This window comes from Suncus etruscus, chromosome 6 (assembly GCF_024139225.1).
Source record: "Suncus etruscus isolate mSunEtr1 chromosome 6, mSunEtr1.pri.cur, whole genome shotgun sequence".
In the NCBI taxonomy this organism is placed as follows: domain Eukaryota; kingdom Metazoa; phylum Chordata; class Mammalia; order Eulipotyphla; family Soricidae; genus Suncus; species Suncus etruscus.
Window position 1 is genome coordinate 4277806 of NC_064853.1, and position 23156 is coordinate 4300961.

The window sequence follows — 23156 nt, forward strand, 5'->3', positions numbered from 1 at the left end:
ACCATTAAAAAAAGGGCAATTCCCCAATGTCTGAAGTCTCAAAGAGGACTCAGTGTGTCTCTCTCATTATCATCTGGGGATAATGAGGTCCCAGAGTGGCTAGAAACAGAAAAATCTAAGCAGATCCTGGGCATGTGGGACAAAGAGAGGTTGGAAAGAGAAAGCGGCACTACAAATAGAAAGCTCACAATAAAGCTGAAGAAACTCAAAACTAGGATCTGTAAATAACTTAAATGGCTTTTATTTTTTTAAGTTTTTTGGATTTACCCACCGGTGTTGAGGATTTACTCCTGGCTCTGTGCTCGGGGATCGCTACTACTGGGTCCTGGGGTTCCACAGACTGTGCCGGAGATTGAGCCTGGATGGTACCATGCAAGCCAAGCGCCCTACAGACACGCTGTGCTCTTTCTAGCTCGCTTTGTTCTTTCTGGGCCACAGGTGATGATGCTCAAAGGACCATATGGGATGCTCAAGTCATCTACATACAAGGCCAGTGCCCTATGTGCTATACTATCTCTCTAGCCCCAAGTTTTGTGATTTTTGTAAGGATATAAGAACTTCATTTTGATGGACAGAGCTTCATTTCAATTAAAGGTCTCTCACGTTTAGAGTTCATCCGACTATCCAAACTACTTTAGAAATTTGGAAAGTAGGGCCTGGAGAGATAGCACAGCGGCGTTTGCCTTGCAAACAGCCAATCCAGGACCAAAGGTGGTTGGTTCGAATCCCGGTGTCCCATAGGGTCCCCTGTGCCTGCCAGGAGCTATTTCTGAGCAGACAGCCAGGAGTAACCCCTGAGCACTGCCGGGTGTGGCCCAAAAACCAAAAAAAAGAAAAAAAAAATTTGGAAAGTGTTTGAACCAAGTTACAAATAATGTTATGCTGGGAATATGCCATGGGAAAACATACTATTTTTTTCTTGTTTTTGTTTTGGGGCCATATTCAGTAGAGCTCAGGGCTCACTCTTGGCTCCTGGTGATGCTTGGAGGCTCATCTGGGATGCTGGGGGTCAAACCTAGGTCAGCAGAATGCAAGGCAAACACTCTACATGCTGTCCTACTACTGTCCAGTCCAAGAACATAAAATCTTCTACATGCAAAGTGATTTTCTTTTCTAGGGGTTCAGAGCAGGTAGGGCTTTGCATCACATGTGGCCAACCTAAGCTCCATCCCTGGCTATGGTCCCTGAGCTGTGCCAGGAGTGTTTCCTAAGCGCAGAGTCACCACCACCAGGCTCAATCCCTGAGCACAGAGCCAGGGTAATAAACTGTAAGCGCAGCTGACTACAGCCACAAAAAACAAACAAGACAGAAAGCACCCCTTTTTCAAATGGCCAGTCAGGGCTGGAGAGACCCCACCAGACCAAAAAAGCCAACAATAAATAATAAAATAAAAATGGACACTCAATTGTACTAATTCCGTTATGCTAATTCATCACAGGCATGAATCGGAACAAGAAAAATCACTAATACCCAACCTTCCTGTGCCTGTTCGGGAAGCAGCTTATTTGGTCATGTTGTGCATCTCTACAGACTTGGCCCAGGAGACTGACTGCTCAGGAGAACCAGTGTTGCAGTGACAGCAGAGCCACGAGAGCTCCTTCTATCTGCAGCTACTGAACAGACCACTCCTTCCAGCCGGTGTCGTTGCAGTCTAGAGGGTTTTGTTCTGTTATATTAAAGGGAAAGATCAGGCCTGAGAGCAGTGGAAACCAAGACTGACAAACCCTGAGCAGGACACAGGAAAACCAGGCCCTGTGGCCTGGAACAGGCGAGCAGCCGAAGCCTGGCACCACTCGGGTTCTCAGCACTGCCAACACGGAGAGGAGAGGGCACGAGGTAGGTGTCAACCCCGCATTTGTAGAGGAAAGAAGTACAAAACAAACAGAGATGTCCTAGCTATGGAAACTGTGGAGCTGAAAGAGCCCAGATTGGTGGGCGCAGGGAGACACATCCAGCTGTGCTGAGAGGTCAGTAGGTGGGGCCAGGGATCCAATAGGAGTCAGCCACTTGCAAGGCAAACGCCTAAAGCCCTGTATTTTCTCTCTCCAGCCCAAATCTCACCGAGACCCAAAACTGGGCAGATGCTGGGAGCTGCCTCCAAATGGCCCCTCCTGCCCCCTACCCTCAGAACAAGGCTTCTTGGTTGAGAGCGCTCGCTTTCTCTGATTTTTGTTGTTCTCGGGCAACACCCTTGGGATGCTTCTGATCTCAGAGGTCACTACAAGCTGTGTTTGGGTGACCACGTGGTCCTAGGCATTTATTGACCTAGGGTGAGCCACTTGCAAAACAAGCGCTTTATCCACTAGACTCTCTCTGGCCCTTGATCTTATCTCATCTGTCTTCCCCATCAGCATGTCAGATGCATTTGTTTCCTGTTCCCTGCCTGTTCCAGAGTCGAACCTTTTTATGATACTCTGCTTCTGAATACCTCACTACATACATGAGGGGATCAACCCATGTGACGATGCTTTAGAAAAATATTTTCAAGCAAATGTGAGAGCATTAGTGTGTGGTGCCTGTTGGGTTACTGATCCTACTAGGCTCCACTAACAGACACTCCACTAACAGTGCCGTTGAAAAGTATGCAGGTGTTGGGCAAAGAAAACTGCTATTAGAGGATATTTCAATAGGGCCAGAGTGAAGTATGGGGGAAAGAGAGGAGGTTGGCCGCACATGTATCCCATCTGGTTTCGATCCCCGAGCCCAGGAGTGATTCCCAAGTGCAGAGCCAGAAGCCCTAAGCATCACCAAACAAGCAACAAAACTTTAGAAAAACCACCAACCGATAAACCAATAAACCAAATGAACGCCAAATGAAATGGTTGGCGTTCTACTGAAGGTAGCACTGAGGGCTGGGAGAGCACTGTCACTGGACTTGAGTCACATTCGAGGTGGGGACAGAGAGAGCTAGGGGGAGGATCCTCCCCCACAACTCCCGCTCCAGCTTTTCACCTGTGAAAATGCGAGAATCCCATGTTACCAAACAAAGAAGGTTCGATGCACACACAGAGAAATTGACTCAGGTTTTGTTGCTAAGGAACTGCAGGAGGAGAGGGTATTCCACCTCTTTGTTGATAAAACAACCACTCTGTTTCCGGGAGAATAAATGCAGTCTCTGAAGCCCCTTTGTGTCTTGATCTCATTTTTTAAACCATCAGAGGAAGATGGTTGAGAGCCACCTAGAGTGTCTGCTATCTCGATTTCTGACACGCCCTTGAAAATGAGATGGAAAACATGCCTCTAATAACCTGCCTGCTCAAGTATTTATTCATCTTCTGAGCCGAAGATGCTTTCAATGGCCCCCCAGCCCCGTTTTAAGAAAAGAAATGAAAAATGTCCCATCAAAATGACTGACTTCAACAGATGAGCCTGAGCTTGAGCAATAAGGAACACATTCGGATGTGCCTGTCTGTGACTTGGGCACCCGGCCCTACCCACCCAACAGGACACAGGCCCCAACAGCTCACACCGATGGGGCCTGAAGGACCTCACAATTTATCATTACCACAGACTTTCATTCAGGTCGAGAGGAAATGGAATGGAAATGAGGAGAAAGCAGTTTAGGAAGAAAGTGGTGGTCCAGTGCCTTCTCTGTCCATGGTACAGAAGGGAGGAAGCAGCTATGTCTCGTGAAGCAAAATCACTACCGAACCTCTGCTTTTTTGTTTTGTTTGGTTTGTTTTTGGGTCACACCCGCCAGCGCTCAGCGGTTACTCCTGGCTCTATGCTCAGAAATTGCTCCTGACAGACTCAGGGGACCATATGGGATGCCGGGATTCAAACCACCATCCTTCTGTACGCAAGGCAATCGTCTTACCTCCATGCTATCTCTCTGGCTCCACTACCAAACCTCTTACAGTGAACCTGGAGGCAAATTCTACTGAGGGAAAAGAATGAAACTGTTTGGGTTTGGTTGGTCCATGTCCAATTCAGTGCTCAGGATGGAGCACTCAGTATCAAATCTGGGCTTCCACAGGCATAGTACTTAGGCCAGTCACTGGGACACAGTAACATAGGGACAGGAAGAAAAGGGGAGAGACAGAAAAGTCCCCATATCGGAAAAGAATCCCTGAGAATGGTCCTGGATATGCACTGGCGATGCGCATAAGAGATGCGCATAAGAGAATTGTTCAAGAGCAGTTGCCCCTCACACCTGCTCACCCAGCATGTCTTAGGTCCAAAGCAGAGTGCAACCCCATCCCCTTGTAAAAAGAATATCCAAAGAGATAGGAAAGTCCCCACCCCCCAAAAGAATCCCTGAGAATGGCCCTGGATATTTACTGAAATGTGCATAAGAGAAGGATTTGGGGGGCCAGAGAGGTAATACTGGGGAAAGGCCTTGCATGAAGGTAACCCAGGTTCGATACCCAGTGCACCACACATACCTCCCTTAGCACCATCAGGAATGATCCTTGAGCAGTCAGAAAAAGCCCTCAGGCTGGAGAGATAGCATGGAGGTAAGGCATTTGCCTTGCATGCAGGAGGTCAGTGATTCGAATCCTGGTATCCCATATGGTCCCCCGAGCCTGTCAGGAGCAATTTCTGAGCATAGAGCCAGGAGTAACCTCCAAGCGCTGCCGGGTGTGACCCAAACACACCCCCCCCCCAAAAAAAAAAGGAAAGAAAGAAAGAAAAAAGCTCTCAGAACTGCCATCACCAGATGTGCCCCTACCCTTGCCCTAGCACCAACATAAATAAGGGGAGGGGGGGTTTTCCACCTTTCCCAGGGCTTTTTACTTAAGGACACCCCATATCTCAGCATCCCCTTCCTTTTCAGTTTTTACTGATCCAAAATCTTGTCTCTAGTCCTCCCCTTTGAATCATGACTCCTGAGAATGAAAAACCGTGTGTACCACACAACACTGGGAGTGGTTCCCCAGGTCCTTCAGTAACATCTGAAATCTCTCTCCCACTGCACTGAACGGCCTCCAATTCTGAAGCGATAGTCAGTGAGTGGGGAGGGCGCTTGCCTGGCCAACCTGTGTTCAATCCCTGGTATCTCATAAGGTCCCTGGATCCCCTCAGCCTGCCGGGAGTGATCCCTGCTTGAAAAACCCCTGAGCATCACTAGGTAATAGATATGGTCTCCTTCTCCCTCAAAATGGAATTTTGGGCCAAGAAAATAGTACAAGAGGTAAGGTGCTTGCCTTGTATACAGTTTGCCCCAAATCAAATCTCTAACAACACATATAATCCCCTGAGCACTGCCAGGAGTCACTTCTGAGCACAGAACTTGGAATTGCTCTCAAGCATTTCCCAAACACACAACAAAAGGAATTTTAAAATACATTTCTCACTTGAAATCAAAACGATAAGAGTCCAGGGCCTAAGGGGATTGCCGAACATGTGGCTCAGCCCTGTTCAGTGCTGGACATTCAATTTGGTCCAACACACACACACACACACACACACACACACACACACACACACACACACACACACACACGCTGGACATTCAATTTGGTCCAACACACACACACACACACACACACACACACACACACACACACACACCAGCACCTGGAAAAGTCCCAGAGGCAGAGGCAGGAGGCAGACACACACACACACACACACACACACACACACACACACACACACCAGCATCTGGAAAAGTCCCAGAGGCAGAAGGCAGACACACACACACACACACACACACACACACACACACACACACACCAGCATCTGGAAAAGTCCCAGAGGCAGAAGGCAGACACACACACACACACACACACACACACACACACACACACCAGCATCTGGAAAAGTCCCAGAGGCAGAAGGCAGACACACACACACACACACACACACACACCAGCATCTGGAAAAGTCCCAGAGGCAGAGGCAGGAGGCAGCCCTGAGCATCGCTGTATGTGCTCTCACCCCACCCTTAGAAAGATCTGCAAACTAACTGACAAAGCTGCCATACACTCACTCACTTGGACACACATACAATTGATTTCCTTTTCTTTACATGTTATTTTGGGGGTTTAGGTGAATAGAGACAACTTGTAAGACATATATGCATTAGCCTCTGAACTCTCAGGCCCCTTAAGTGATTTTTAATTCACCACACACACACCCCATTTTGGATCACACCCAGCAGTGCTCAGAGATCACTCCTAGTGGGTCTTGGGGGACCAAGTTGGGTGTTGGTGCTGGAGTCCAATCTGCAATGTTCAAGAAAAGCAAGAGCCTTCTTCACCAGCCCTGCTCACTAGCTCATTTCTGGAAAGAAGACAGGAGGCAACTTTAAATGCTTTTCAAGTCTCTATAATTTTAAAAAGGGGAAACACATAAAATTATCACTAGAAAAGAAAACGAATGCCAGGCTCTGCCCACAAACACTTTTTGAAGGAAGATACACAAGGATTAACAACTCTGAAAACTCTACATTCCTGAAATGAATATGGCTTAATCTTCCCCTATTTTCAGTCTGATTTAAACAGATTCAGGCCAAGGAAGACCCACCTGTAGAAACAGCAGCCCTTGCTCCCACCCCACCCCAACCTGTGTTCAGAAAAATCACCTTGTCTTGTCCTGTCTATTTTGAAAGAAAGGTTTTCATTTCTAATATATGATAAATTGAGCTGCAAATTGAAGAAGGGCTTAGGTGTGTTAAGAATCTGCAAGTTCATGTATATGGCCAAATAAGATTTACTGCCACCATGTGTTAAGTAACTTTGGATAAAAAATTGGATTGGATAAAAATTGGATAAAAAATTTGGATAAAGCATTGGAGCTGGGGGACATACTTTACAAGCAGTAGATCAGGCTTAATCCTGGCACCACCTGGTCTCCCTGAGAATATGGTCCAGGAACACCTAACATATTTCAGGGTTATCTACTCATTTACTTCCTTATTTCTAGGTTATTGACATCTAAAAATCATGTCCAAAATGTCAGAATATATTTAAAAGACACATACTGAAAGAAAAGAAGTTCCCAGATGAAATGGAAATATACAGTTGACTTAAATCCTTCACTTTTGATATGTGGAATCAGGAGGGGACCAGAATTAGCAACAAGAGAAGGGGCCTAGAATATGCAAAGAATAATCCTCTCAGGCATCTCCTGCTCTTTCTCCCTACTCCTTTGTTTTACCATCTTGTGAGCCTTAAACCCAATGCTCACCCATCCCCCCAGTCAAGAAAATATACAAGGAGAGGCCTCCTACTGAAGGAAACTATGACCCAACATCCTGTCCTTTCCGTCCTTCCCCCAAATAAAGTTTCTGCTGCATTTGGCCATCTGGTCTCCAGGCCTCTGCTTTCAGTCTGACAGCCTAAGGACAAGAACCCAGCATGCTCTAACAAACATAGAAAATACCTGCATTTGGCTGAAAGTTAATTCAACATGAAAATGATTTTCAGGGCTGGAGAGATCACACGGGAGGTAGAGTGCTCGCCCTGCCTAAGGCCGATGCCTTTTCAATCTCCGCACCACATATTAGTCTCCTACACAAGGCCACAGGTTGGTCCTGAGCACAGTCAGGATGTTGTCCCAACCCTCCCAGCTCTTAAAAAATGCTTTCCATCCAGTCATGGGCCAAGTGGATGGGAAGCGAATGTGAAAAGCATTTTAGGGGAGCACCCATTCTTTAATCTTGCAATTCGCCCAAATTCTGAAGGCCCTGAATTTTAGGAAGAGGCAGTGGGCATCCTCAGCATTTCCATAATCAGTGACTGAGAGCTAGGCAGGATTTCAGCACCCAGCTTACGACAATCCCAGCTACTTGACAATACACACCGGACTCCTTCATTCAACTCAGCTGGCACAAACAACCAGAACTGACAACTGCTGCAACCTGAAGGGGGCCTTAGACCTTCCTGACTAGGTGCAGCCCAGGGCCTTTGTGCTATACATTCAAATGTGTTCATGTTTAGTGAAATAATAACAACTTGGGTTTTTTAATTGGGGGAAGTGTGCACTCATGGCAGTGTTCAGGGGACCACAGGGTGAGGGACTGAACCCAGAGCCTCCACATGCAAAGCCTAAGCTCAGCCCTGAGTCATCTCTCAGCCCATCAAGGCAATTAAAAAATCTAACTGGTAGGTGAAGAGAGAGATAATAAAGCGGGCAGGGTACATGCCTCGACCTTGGCCACTCTGGGTTCAATACCCAGCAACCCATATGGTCCCCTAAGTGTGCAAAGTCAAGAGTGATCCCTGAGCACAAAGCCAGCAGAGTGAGCCCTGAGCACTGCTTGGTGAGGTCCCCAAATAAAACAAAAAAGCAACTGGCAACCATTTATTGTGGGTCCATTCTTACCCATACCTTAGTAATAAACAAGATCCATAATATTTATTTTCTTTGATTTTTTTTGGGGGGGGGGTCACACCCAGCAGCACTCAGGGGTTATTCCTGGCTTTACACTCATAAATCGCTCCTGGTAGGCTCGGGGGACCATATGGGATGCCAGGATTCAAACCACCGTCCTTCTGCATGCAAGGCAAACACCTTACCTCCATGCTATCTCTCTGGCCCCTAATATTTATTTTCTTTCTATACCAAAGTTCAAGCCCAAGTCCTCACATATGCAAAACATTTGCTTTGCTAGTAAGTCATATTCTTGGTTCCATGAATTTCTTTTAAAAAATATAACCTAGTTTATTTAGCTGTAAATACTTTGCCATGGAGCCAGTTACCACGAGACTACCAGGCTTCAGTTCAACAAAATTTCAAGTATCTTTCTTTGCTCTGGGCCAGAGTGATAGACAGCAGAAGGCACTTGCAGACACAGGTTCCATCTCTAGTACCACATAAGGTCCGCCGAGCATTGCCAGGAATGATCCCTGAGAGCAGAGCCAGGATTAACCCGAGCACTGCCAGTATGTCCCCCAAATAAACAAAAGTACCTTATTCCTACAGTAAATTAGATTTTAAAAATACCATTCACGGGGCCAGAGCGGTGGCACAAGTGGTAAGGCATTTGCCTTGTGCGCACACTAGCCTAGGACAGACCGCAGTTTGATCACCCAAGCGAGGAGTGATTTCTGCTTTTTTTTTTTGTTTGTTTGTTTGTTTTGGGGCCACACCCGGCGGTGCTCAGGGGTTACTCCTGGCTGTCTGCTCAGAAATAGCTCCTGGCAGGCATGGGGAACCATATGGGACACCGGGATTCGAACTAACCACCTTTGGTCCTGGATTGGCTGCTTGCAGGGCAACCGCTGCTGTGCTATCTCTCCGGGCCCTTTTTTTTGAGGGGGGGGTGTTTGGGGCCACACCCTTTTGATGCTCAGGGGTTACTCCTGGCTAAGTGCTCAGAAATTGCCCCTGGCTTGGGGGGACCATATGGGACGCCGGGGGATGGAACCGCAGTCCTTCCTTGACTAGCGCTTGCAAGGCAGACACCTTACCTCTAGCGCCACCTCGCTGGCCCCTTTTTATTTTTTTTGTATCACTTATTTTTTTCTAATTTTTAAAACCTTGTTTGAGCTCCTGGCTCTGCACTCAGGAATCACTCTTAGTGGTACTCAGGAGACCATAGGGGATGTCGAGGACCGAACCCGGGTTGACTGCATGCCAGGCAAGTGCCCTCCTGCTATACTGTCTCTCCAGCTCCATTACTATATGTTAAATGAAGACAAGAAACTTGTCGTCAATGTGTACACTGGCATCAGCCTTCAACCTAAAGGGTAAATAGCAAGCTTGGTTACACTCATACAGGAACAGTTTATGAAAATCTCATGACATCTATATGCCTTTTACAGCAGTAACTTTCAAAAGGCCCAAGTGAGGGTGTAGCTTCTCAAGAACTGAGGATTCCTGGGTTTACAAATTGGTGTGGGGGTGCATTTGTCTCCTCCCACCTTCTGAACACGGGAAGATGCACAGTATTCAAGACTGTCTCCTGCTTCTGACTGAGCAGGGGAAGGATCCTGGTGGCTCAGTACAGATGAAATTGGCTACCAGTCCTACTTCAGGGTATGGGGCCACGGATTTATTTATTTGGGATCTTGGGCAACACCTGGAGTGCTTGCTCTGAGCTCAGGATCACTCCTGGAGGGCCTAAAGGACCATATGGGGATGCTTCACTTTTGGCGGTGCTTGGGGAAAACATGAGGTGCCAGGAACAGAACTCAGGTCAGTCACTTGCAAGGTGAGTGCTTTATCAGCTGCACCATCTCTCTGGGCCAAAATTTATTTCTTGAAAGGATGTAACAGCCTTTTCCTGGAGAAATTCTTCCCATAATCAGGCCAGAGACACAGTATAGGACTGGGAGCTAGAAAGATAATACAGTGGGAAAGGCACTTGCTTTGCATGTACTTGACCCTGATTTGATCCTTGACACCCCATATAGTCCTCTGAGCATACCAGGAGTAATCACTGATCGTCACTGTGTGTGGACTGCCCTCAAAAAAAGGAAGAAAGGGAAGAAAAGAAATGGAAGGGAAAGGAATGAAGGGAGAAAGAAGAGGGGAAGGAAAAAAAAAGAAAGGAAGGAGAGAGGGAAAGAAGGAGATGGAAAGAAGAAGGGAGAGAGAAAGAGAAGAAGGAAGGGAGGGACAGGGAGACGGAGGAAGGGTACACAAGTTATGGCACACACCTTGCAGGCAGCCAAGTCCAGTCCAATTCCTGGCATCTCAAGGTCTCTCAAACACAAAGCAGAGAAGCAACTGTTTACCACTAGGTGTAGCCCCAAAAACCCAAAGGAGAGACACTTTCCCCATCTTGTAAGGTACCTAAGCTGATTATGACCAAGTCATTTTGAACAATTATGAGACTGACAGGCTCTTTTCCTTGCCTGTTGTCCCGGAGAGTCCCCTCAGAAGATCAAGTGCGTGGGGGGATCCTTTTCCCACCCCATTCTTCTCCCAACGAGAAGCAAACGCTCCCCCTGAAGCAGACAGAGGCTCACCACTTCATCTTCGGTCCAGCACTTCTCAATCAACTTGGGCACAGGCTTCTTGACCAGGCGCTGCAGAGCTTTACCGGCATCATAACCGCTTTCATGAAGCTAAAAGAATAAGAACACAACCATTTTAGGGGGTGGACCCCAAAAGAAGGAGACAGGAAGCCATTGGCACAGACGGAGTCCCCATGCCTTCACTATAAGAACTGCTTCAGTCTGTAGGACCATCAGCCCTACACCTACCTTGTTCCACCATGCAGTGCTTCTGGGAGAGGGTGACAGGTAAGAGAGAGATTCAGTAACGTTAAGAACATAGATGCAGGCTTACTGCCACATTACTTTAAAACCACAGAGCTCTAGTCCAAGCTCCTACTGACCGAAGCAGAGCCTGTCCCTTCTCCCTGCAGACATGTTCCTGCCTTCACTTCTGTAACTCCATCTCCTCCTAGATCCTGAGTCTTAATGTGGCCACAATGGAGGGAAGAAGCAAGTAAACCTCTTTGCTCGATCTTCCTCCTCAAACTGTGGCTACCCTTCCAAAAATATCACCAAAAATTGGCTTTTAATTTCATTATTTTTTTAAACTTTATTTGTTGATTGATCTGTTTCTGGGCCACACCCAGTGGAGCTCAGGGGTCGTCCTGGCTCTGCACTCAGAAATCGCCACTGGCAGGCTGGGGGACGATATGAGATGCTTGGATCGAAAACAAAAACCCTACTGCTGTGCTATATCTCAGGCCCCCGGGTTTTATTGTTTTGTTTTGGGGTCACACCCAGCAGCGCTCAGGGGCTACTCCTGGCATTCGAACCACCATCCTTCTGCATGCAAGGCAAACGCCCTACCGCTGCTCCATCTCTCCGGCCACCAGGCCTCAGCTTTTAATTTTAGACCCCACTTCTCAGACCCAAGACTCGAAATAAATGCCCGAAACTCAATTGGCTGAGGCTTTCATGGCTTCTATCTCAATGTCTATCATAGCATACAGATTCTACAAACATCCTGATTAAACTAAAAAAAATATCTTCCCTTACCACCCCAAAATATACAACAGAAATCCAAATCTAAGTTTACCCAAATGTATTCGGCTTTATGTTGGCTGAGTGTTCCTCATATTTCAACCCAAATACTAGATTCTATGGATAGAGCCATGAATTAAACTGGTAGAGAAACCTGTTTCTAGAAAGTGAACTTGTTCTGTTTTGGGGCCACACTCAGCTGCTTGCACATGGCTGATCTGGGTTTGATCCCCCATATGGTCCCCTGAGCATTGCCAAGAGTAATTACTGAGTAGAGAGCAAGGACTAACTCCTGAACATTGTTGGGTGTGACCCCCCCCCATGTTTTCCCCCTAAAGCCATAAAAAAGAACACCCAAGGATTCCAATTAAATAACTCCCAGAAGCAAATAAAGTGGTAGGCTACAAAATCAATACACAGTAATCACACTGGTGATTTCTGGCTTCTAGATACAAACAGCGAGACAAAAGAGAGCAAAATGAAGACTCAATGCCGGTTACAACTGAGCGCCCACCAAAACCAATACCTGGGAATCAACTTAACACAGGAGGCGAAAGACTTACACAAAGAAAACTATAAATTACTGTCAGGGAAAATAGAAGACACAAGGACACAGAAACTCATCACTGTTCATAGCGGAAGAATTAGCACCATGAAAATTATTATCCTGAGGGCCAGAGATAGTACGTCCCTAAACGAGTGATTTCTGAGCAGAGTCAGGATTAAGCTGTGAGCACAGGCAGGTGCAGCAGCAAACCCACCCATTCTCACCATATGATCTTCTGACCCCAAACACTATACAAACTGAATACCATCTGCGTTGAGATATCCATGGCATTATGAACATAAAAAAAAAAAAACACAACTTCTACCATAATGCTCCCCAAATAACCAAAGCAAACCCAAAGAAAACAAAGTTGTGAAACTTTTCTTTCTGGCTATAAATTATATTATAAATCTCCAGTAATCAAAACCATGTGGAATAAAGGCAGACTCAGACCAATGGAAAAGAGAGCCCAGAGATGGACCAGATACAAGGATGAGTAATAGGTGACAACGGAAGGATTAGCGCTATAGCATGGCCGGGAGGGCATTTGCCTTGCACACAGGCAGCCTGGGTTCTATTCCCAGCACCCCATATGGTTCCTGGAGCCAGCCAGGAGGGATCTCTGAGCATAAAGTCTGAAATAAGCCCTGAGTACCAAGGGCTGTGGCTCCAAACCAAACCCAACCCAAGAAGGACAAAGGAGAGAGGTGTAGAAGTGGAGGCAATAGCACCACTCTACTCAAGAAATGGTGATAGTGCCCAGAATACAAAGGCCACCCACTGAGTGGGAGAAATTATTCACCCAAAACTCTTCAGATAAAGGACTAATATCCAAAATTTACAAGGTACTGACAGAACTATACAAGAAAAAAACAACCCCATCAAAAAATGGGGAGAAGAAATGAACAGACACTTTGAAAAAGAAGAAAGGCAAATGGCCAAAAAGGCACATGAAAAGATGTTCAACATCACTAATCGTCAGGGAGATGCAAATCAAAACTACTATGAGGTACCACCTCACGCCACTGAGATTGGCACACATCACAAAACAGGAAAACAAGCAGTGCTGGCGGGGATGTGGAGAGAAAGGAACTCTTTTTCACTGCTGGTGGGAATGCCATCTAGTACAACTTTTATGGAAAGCGATATGGAGGTTCCTTCATAAACTGGAAATTGAGCTTCCATACGATCCAGCTATACCACTCCTAGGAATATACCTGAGGAACACAAAAATACAATACAAAAATCCCTTCCTTACACCTATATTCATTGCAACACTATTTATAATAGCCAGACTCTGGAAACAACCAAGATGCCCTTCAACAGATGAGTGGCTAAAGAAACTGTGGTACATATACACAATGGAATACTATGCAGCCGTCAGGAGAGATGAAGTAATGAAATTTTCCTATACATGGATGTACATGGAATCTATTATGCTGAGTGAAGTAAGTCAGAGGAAGAGAGAAAGACACAGAATGGTTTCACTCATCTATGGGCTTTAAGAAAAATGAAAGACATTTTTAACAGTATCTCAAGACAAAAGAGATGAGGGCTGGTAGGGGCAGCTCATGACATGAAGCTCAACACAGAGTGATGAGTGCAGTTGGAGAGATGACTACACTGAAAACTATCATAACAATGTGAATGAATGAGGGAAATAGAAAGCCTGTTTCGAGTACAGGTGTGGGGGGTGGGGAGGAGGGAGATCTGGAAAATTGGTGGTGGGAATGTTGCACTGGTGAAGGGGGGTGTTCTTTACATGACTGTAATCATACAACTATAATCATATTTGTAATCATGGTGTTTAAATAAAGAAATTATTAAAAAAAGAAATGGTGCTGCTGAAACTCATTAGCCACTTGCAGACAAACACATCAAGGAAAGGAAGCGGATGCTCCTCTGAGGTTATCGATGTTCTAGGTTCCAGAGTGGCCTTTGCAGACATAAAGAAATAGTCTAATAAAAAAACACGTGGGGCCGGCGAGGTGGCACTAGAGGTAAGGTGTCTGCCTTGCAAGCGCTAGCCAAGGAAGGACCGCGGTTCGATTCCCAGCATCCCATATGGTCCCGCCAAGCCAGGGGCAATTTCTGTGCGCATAGCCAGGAGTAACCCCTGAAAGTCAAACGGGTGGGGCCCGAAAAGCCAAAAAAAAAAAAAAAAAAACCCCAACGAAAAACCACTTACATTTCACTTAACTATTCATGCTAATAATTTATGAAGTTTGATTAAAACTCTAGTACAGTATACAGGAAAAAAGATTTCTAATCATCTACAACTGATAACAGGCAATTAAATCTAAAAACATAAAGCAAAGAGCTGAGTAAATGGAGTTAAATCAGAAAGTGTTAATCCAGAGGACATTCTTGGCTGTTAGTGACCCCAGGAGAGCGTTCAGTGACAGTGGGAGTCAGAAATGCTCGAAGGTTGTGCTGTGCTTGGTCTGGCACAATGCGGGGACACCAACAATGTGGGTGTTTATCACAGATCAACTGAACATGGGGTCTCAGTGCTCAGGTTCTGTGCAAATCTTGATTTCAGATCTCCCTTACCCTGGGGAAGCTGTGGCCAGTCCAGTAGTAAGCCAATTTCCTTTGCACTGTGTTCTTGATCAAGAGATCTCCTACTTTGGGGGAGGGGGACAAAGGGAGGGAAGGGTCTCACCTGGCTCTGCACTCAGGAATCATGCTTGGAGGCTCAGGGGGCCCTATGGGATGCCTGGGATCCAGCCTGGGTCGACAGTGTGCAGGGCAAACGCCCTTCCCGCTGTACTCTCTGCTCCAGATCCCTCCTCCTTTTGTTCCACTATTTCTGTCCTCTCCATGATATCCATCCAATAAATTAAGTGTCTAACCTCATCCGCCCAAATATAAGGCACACTTGAAAAGTAAGAGGCTTGAGGTTTGTTACAACACTGATGAAACATTTATCAATCAAAGCAAGTCAGAGCATCATTGTGCTGCTCTCAGAAATTCAGAAGCAACAAACATGACAAGAGCTGGGTTGGGATCAGCTGACAGGCCCTCTTCTTGGGGACAAAGAGGAACTTTCCTAAAAAGTCACCTCCTCTTCCTCTTTTAAATTTAGGTGAACCCACACAATTTTGTTTAAAAGGGGAAGGAGGGGCCGGAGCGGTGGTGGAGCGGTAGGTTGTTTGCCTTGCAAGCGCTAAACTAAGACGGATCGTGGTTGGATACCCTGGCATCCCATATGGTCCCCAAGCCAGATGTGATTTCTGAGCGCGTAGCCAAGAGTAGCCCCTGAGCGTTACCGGATGTGGCTCAAAAAATAAAAAAATGGGGTGGGTGTGGTGGAGGAGAATAGGCAGGAAATATGAGAGGGAAGGGTCCGAGTGCTGAAGTACAGCAGGGAGGGCACTAAACTTGCACACAAACCAGGTTAGATCGTTGGCACGCCATAAGGTCCCCTTGAGCCTCCAAGAGAAGACCCTGATCAGGACAGAGCCAGGAGTAAGCCCTGGGCACCACAAGTATTCCCACCCCCCCCCCCCAAAAAGGGGAAAAAGAGTGGATTGCCCAAGACACCTTTTTTGGGGGGGGACAGGGACATGGAGCTTTATGCTCATCGCCTGGCTATCCTGGGGACCAAATGGAATGCCTGGATCTGAACCACTGTTATTGCAACAATCACAGGCAGGGAAATGCACTAACCTTTGTACTATCTCTCTGGCTCATCTCTTTAGGGGAAGAAGGGGAGTTTGGCCACATCTGACCATGCTCAGGCTTTATTCTTGGTTCAGCTCAGGGGATCAAACCAAGACTGGCCATGTGCAAAGCAAGTGCCTTATCCACTGTACTATCTCTCTGGCCCCCTGGCACTTACTTCTTCATATCGTGTTTCTTCTATCTGTCATTCCCTCTCCCCCCACATTTTCTAGCAATGGTCTTTGGGCCACATCCAGCAGTGACTGGGGCTATTCATAATTCTTGGCTCTGTGCTCATGATCGACCCCTGCTCATGCCTGGAGACTAAGGTAGTGTTAAGAGTTGAGCCAGGGTTGGCCACTTTCGAGTTAAGTGCCCCGTCTTTGTTCTATCTCTCTGGCTAAGTAGGAATCTCATTAGAGAAAATTCTGAGAGCCTCAACATTTTATTTTATCTTTATAATAGTTTTAGTTTTCTGCCTAAAGCTGTGGTGCTCAGGGGGTACTCCTGGCTCTGCACTCAGGGATCACTCCTGACGAGGCTCAGGGGGAGCATACAGGGTTCCAGGACCAAAGCTGAGTCAGTCAAGGGCAAGGCAAGGCAAGCACTGTGCCTGCTGGTACTATTGCCCTGGAGCCCAAGCTTTACATAAAAGAGCCCCCTTTTGTTAGGACAAGAGCAATAGGACATACAGCAAGTAGGATGCCTATCTTGCTCACAACCAACCAGGGTTCGACTTATATCCCATAGAGTCTCCTGAGCACCAAACAGGAGGGATCTAAGTGCAGAGCCAGGAATAAGCCCTGAAAAGCATTGCTATGTGTGGCCCAAGAACAAAGCAAAGCAAACAAACAATAGCACTCCCTTATTTTAATAAAAACACCTTTTCAACATCCGTAATGTAATGGCCCACACAGCTTCACAAGAAAGTCCCAAATTTTCTTCATTCCACCCACAAATATGTAGACTACTAAACAGTGCCAGACACTAGGCTAGATTAGAGGAACAGGTAGAGCTGTGACTGCCACAGAGAGCACATCCAAACTGTGTGCCTGAGTTGTGCAGTTGGTGTTCTAGGGTTACACATCATCAGTCTAGCTGTCAAACAACTGCGCCTACTCAAATTTACCCACTATTCTCAGTCCCTAAAAGGTCCTTTGAATCAAACATTTCCTACCACTTCTTCCGAGTTAAGAATGTTCCAAGCACTTGCAATCCAGATGGTGCAATGGAATGTGGCAGGAAAGGTCTTTTTCTCTACACTCACTCTGTCTCCCCCCCATCCACACCAGCTGTAAGGTCAGAAATCACTTCTGGTGGATTTGGGAAAACCAGGGATTGAACATGGGTGGGTTGTATGCAGATAAGCAAGTGCTCTACCTGCTTGCTGTACAATCTCTTCAATCCCCAAATTAATGCCTCATAGCTTCAATCTTAGTCACGGTTAAAACAATGACTGGGAAGTGATTAAAGATAAGTAATTCTATTTATTGTATAGCCAAAGCAGACTAGTAAATTCTGGGATTAAGTGTAATTTTAAATTATAGAGAAATGAATCATTTATGAACTATTGAAAAAAATGATTGTGAAAATAGGAATCAAGATAGAGCATTTTTTGCTAAGTTAGTTTCCAATCTCTGCAAGCAACTGAATGAAGAAGTACTAGTGTTCTATAATACCCCAGCAGTCACAAAAACGGGATGTTTTGATGTGGTTTGCGAACCAAAAAACCAAAACAAGGGGCCAGAGGGATAGTACAGGAGGTAGGATGTAACCTTGCATAGATGACCTAGGGTTGATCTCCAGCTCCCCATATGACTCCCGGAAAGGGTCCCTGCCAGGGTGATCCCTGAGCACTGTCAGGTATGGCCTTAAAACAAAACAAAGAATCCTGTTATATCTTTTTTCAAAAAATGTCTTCTTTTCCATCATTTTCAGTTGCTCCACTGCAAAAGAGTAAACAAGGAACCTATCTTCAATTTGGTGTCCAGCTTCCTTAGCTGGGTCTTTCTGGTGCCTATGAAATCCAGTGGGCATCTCAGCCTCAAGCAGGTTGTTCACACCATGTACTCTCTGCCTTTGACAGATTCAACAGAGTTAGTGAACAACTCCCCCAGCCAGACACTGTGCTAACAATGGAGGAATGCCGGCATAAAAACAGGCATGAATAAGCCATCAGAGTAGATGGGACAGGAAACAATAATGCCTTCTAAGGAACAATATCCTGGTTTCACTCACCTAAAACAGAGTTCATGACACCAGGCAAGGTCTAACTGGACCTAGTAGCCCACAGCATGGGCCACCCCTTGGGCACACAGCACAATTTAAGGAGACATTCCTGCTACCAACTTTGTCCCCAAAGTGATAAGCCAAAGTTTTCACCTATAAAAAGGTCTACTATTTCTTAGCTGTGTCTCTGGACAATGGAAAACATTAAACATGACATTATGTGGGCCAGAGAGACCGTGCACCAGGTAAGGCACTTGCCACATTCACGACTGACCTGGGTTCAGTCCCTAAGCCTATCAGGAGGGATGCTTGAGTACAGAACAAAAAATAGAGTAAACAGGAGAGGTGAAGTTACATCAAGAGATAAGGTAGTATGAAGTGTCAAAGAGTTAGTAACACTACTGTGGTATCATCAAGTCATGTATTGTTTCATTTCACTTTTATTTTTTTGGTTTTTGGGCCACACCGGCGTTGCTCAGGGGTTACTCCTGGCTGTCTGCTCAGAAATAGCTCCTGGCAGGCACAGGGGACCATATGGGACACCGGGATTTGAACCAACCACCTTTGATCCTGGATCAGCTGCTTGCAAGGCAAGTACCGATGTGCTATCTCTCCGGGCCCTGTTTTATTTCACTTTAAGGTATTTTGTTTTGGGACCACATCTGGCAGTGCTCAGGGGTTACTCCTGCTTATGCTCAGGAATCACTCCTGTGGGCTCAGGAACCATGTAGAATGCCGGGGACTGAACAAGAAACACGAATAAGAAAAGTACCCTTCCTGCTGTATTAAAATGTGGCCAGAAGTACTATTTAAGGTGCTTGACGCTTGCCCTGACATGGTTCCCACCGCTAGAGAACATATCAGCAGAACACAGCGCTGTGCCCACACATCCGCCGGTGTCTGGTTGCACCTCTGCCCTCTCAGGATTAGCAGGAAGTGAGACTCAGGCCGAAGAAGAAAAACACATCTCTGCATAATTGCCCACGTTAAATCTGCTTCTCTCACTCTGTCTGACAAATCATTCCCTGCTTATTACTTTCTATAATTTAATCTATGTAAGTGCTTTACTGGCAAGCTTCTCAAAAGAATAAATAATACTTAATGACTGCCTACAGTTTAATTAACTCATGATTGAATTTCTCATGGACTGCCATAAACATTAAATTATATCCTTCCTCAAAGCTACCAGAGATAGAAATCTTGTTTTAAGCTTTAACTCTCTGTCTAAACAATTCTGAGATTTCAGCCAATCTATCTACTGGACAGAAAGGTGAGAGAATACAGGCTTATAAAGCCGTAATACAGGCTTATAAAGCTTATTGTTTTATGGCGCAAGGATGAGTCTTAATTTAACTAAGCCTGAAAAGGCACTCTGTTCCCCCCAGCTCATTTATATCACAGCAATCATTAGCCATCCTGGTCTGGGCAGTCTGATTAGCATAAACCGCCTCTCACCACCAGCTTTTGAGTTTCCACTCCGATTTCTCGTCTTAGCTGCCATTTTCTGTCTGCGTGATATTGCAAATAAATTTTCCTTCTGGCATGGCGCAGCTGTCAGGGCCCTCTGTTCTATAATGAATCCATGAATTACCTCTCCCTGCTCTGACATCTCTGGTCTCACACATCAAAATATTATTCTTCAATTGTAATTTATAACTTCATTTAAATGTCCCTCTGACGGTGACCTTTGTGATCAAATGGCAGCACATCTGGCGGTTTCTACTGCACCCAAACATCCTTTTACAATTATAGCCACTTATAATGCAGAGAAAGCTTATCTGAATTGGGTTGTTATTCATGCTAAGTATTAAATATTTGCAGTCCATTGAGAACAGTATTAAATTTCAAAGTCTTTTGCTACATAAAACATGCTGTTTCTTTGCAAGATATTGTCAGAAATAAGTTAGAAGAGAAAAAAACATGGGATCTGGAAGAGAAAATCTTAAAATTCTCTACATAGTATTTATTCTTAGAATTTTTAATTTAAGGGGCCAGAGAGAGAGCACAGTGGTAGGCATTTGCCTTGCACACAGCTGACTCAGGACGGGCGGTGGTTTGAATCCCAATATCACATATGGTCCCACAAGCCTGCCAGGAGTGATTTCTGAGCCAGGAGTAACCCGAGCGCTGCTGGGTGTGACCCCTCAAAAAAAATAAAAACAAAAAACAAACAAACAAACACAAACCTGGGGCTGGAGCGATTAAGTACAGCAGACTTGCAATGCACACAGCCAGCCCAGGTTTGATCCCTAGACCACATACAGGCCTCTTAGTTCAGGAGGAAGTCCTGAGTTCTACCGGTATGAACTCCAAAACAAAAATAAACTTAAAAAAATAAAAAGAATTTTTTAAATTTAATTTTGTTTGGTTTGTTTTGGGGGTAAAAGGTGCTGAGGGCTTTCTCCTGACGGACGGACGGACGGGGGGGGGGGGGGGTTGTGTGCTGGAGATCAAAACCAGGTCAGCCCCATGTTAGGCAAGTGCCCTCCCCACTGCACTACGTCTCTGGCTGTCATTCTTTTCCAATAGTGTGGCTGGTGGACACCAGGACTGCACCAGGCAATGGTGAAGAGGGCAAAGCCTTGGAAGCCTGCAGTCGCAGGAAGAAGACTCCTCCTGGCACCACACATGCAGGCATGGCTCACCCATGCCCCCCAGGCAGTTGCCCTCGCTCCCTCCTTCCTCCCACCTCTCTCCTCTCTTCCTCCCATTTTTTGGTCCATAACCAGCATCTCAGGGCTTACTCATAGCAGGGCTCATGGGACCAGACGGGGTGCTGGAGCTTGAACCCAGGTTTAATGTGTGCTCCTTACAATTGCTCAAGCCCAGTGCTAATCACTTCAACCATTAACACAGATGACCAAGACCTTGCTGAAGAATTTGACAAATATGTAATATGTGACTCCCGGTGTCATTAAATTTTCATCCATACCTTCTCTGCTGATAACCTGCTCTCACACTCAAAGTACAAATCATGTTGATCATTAGAAGCTAGAACCAAAGCTAAAAGATATGCTTCTTTTTGTTTGGTGGCTGACATTTCAAATAAAGCTATTTAAGTGCCCGAGAAGCTAAATCTGTTATATCCTTATGGGAACTATTTCAGAAATAACCACGCAGACCCAGAATTGAACTGCTGAGTAAGGGTTGAGGGATAGAGCCAGGTAATTTTCAGAAAGAAACACAGGGCAGCTGAGTGGCCTCGGCCCCCTCCCCCCACACCCCAGTAACTCCCACGCAGCAGGAGCCTTAGCAGGCACTGACAGGGCTGGAGCCACCAGGGAGGAGGGGACCATGTTTGTTAAACATCTCTCATGCCAGGAACAAATTAGGTGTTTATGACTTCAGTCCTCACACTCTGGTGGTAAGAAACCAAAAATGAGAGGTTGGGGATCTTGCGCAAGCTAAATTAGAATCTAAATCCATGTTCTAGGGAGCAGGCAAAAAAAGGAACGGGACGCCTGCCCCAAGTCAACACTGCAGCAGCAGAGGAGGGAGGAATGGGGGGGGCCAATGGGCTCAGGGACTTTCCCAGCTGCAATGACACAGCTAGTAAGTACACTGTCCTTTCAGAAACTTGGAAGGAGAAGGGAGGAAAAGGGAAGAGGGAAGGAGAGAGAGAAGGAAGAGGGAGGGAGAAGGGAAGAAAAGAAGAAAGGAAGGAAAGGGAGGAAGGGAGGAACGGAGGAAGAAGGGACATTACTTATTTTATTATTTCTCAAGTCTCCTATTTTAATTTTGGGAGGGGGATTTGGGTCACACCTGGCAGCACTCAGGGGCTACTCCTGGCTCTACGCTCAGGCATGGGGGACCATATGGGATGCCGGGAATCGAACCACCGTCCTTCTGCATGCAAAGCAAATGCCCTACCGCTGTGCTATCTTTCTGGCCCCCAATTTTATTTTATTTTATTTTTTTTTGTTTTGTTTTGTTTTTTGGGCCACACCCGGCAGTGCTCAGGGGTTACTCCTGGCTGTCTGCTCAGAAATAGCTCCTGGCAGGCACGGGGGACCATATGGGACACCGGGATTCGAACCAACCACCTTTGGTCCTGGATCGGCTGCTTGCAAGGCAAACGCCGCTGTGCTATCTCTCCGGGTCTGGCCCCCAATTTTAATTTTTAAATAAAAATTATGTTTTGAGGGGGCGGACCAATAATACAGCAGGTAGGGAGGGGGTTCGCCTTGCAGTTGGCAGAACCTGGGTTCAATCTCTGGCATCCCATATGGTCCCCCAAGCCTGGCAGGAGTGATTTCTGAGTGCAGAGCCAGGAGTAACCCGAGCACCACAGGGTGTGGCCCAAAACCAAACCAAAAAATAAAATTAACTTTTGCAAGGCCAGAGTGACAGTACAGAGGGTAGGGCACTTGCCTTACACACAACAAACCGGTGCTCAATCCCTGGTACCCTATATGATCCTTTGAGCCCCCCAGGAGTGATCTCTGAGTGCAGTCAGGAAGGAGTAAGTCACGAGCACTGCCCTTGTGGTCCAAAAACAAACAATAAAAACAACAGGTTTTTTTTTTTTTTGCTTTTGGTGGTGATAGGAATTGGAACCAGGGTCACAGTCATCAGAGCTACACAGGAAGCAAGTGCTTTCTCTCCTTCACTCTCTCTCCTAGGAAACAAGTGTTAAAATACAAAACAAGCCAAACTGAATACCTCGACCATTTCTCACCATCTATTTGGGTAATTCTAGTCTAGTGGTTCTTCAAAACTTATTTTATCTATGAAATCCTTTTCGTAAGAAACAAGTTACTGAATAACCTCCTTGGAAATCTATGAATAAAGTACTCCCTCAGTTGCATCCAACGCTATTCCCACTGCCCTGGACTACTCCGGT

The 23156-nt window shown here is 46.1% G+C and overlaps 1 protein-coding gene across 2 annotated transcripts in view; it reads right to left on the bottom strand.

The window, feature by feature from the left end:
* RERE (arginine-glutamic acid dipeptide repeats) overlaps positions 1-23156 on the bottom strand; it is a 249354-nt gene that overhangs the window by 78278 nt on the left and 147920 nt on the right. For both annotated transcript variants that reach the window (XM_049775275.1, XM_049775276.1), the window contains one exon: positions 10861-10959. In XM_049775275.1, coding sequence (XP_049631232.1) covers positions 10861-10959 — 99 coding nt within the window. The remainder of the gene's footprint in view (positions 1-10860; positions 10960-23156) is intronic.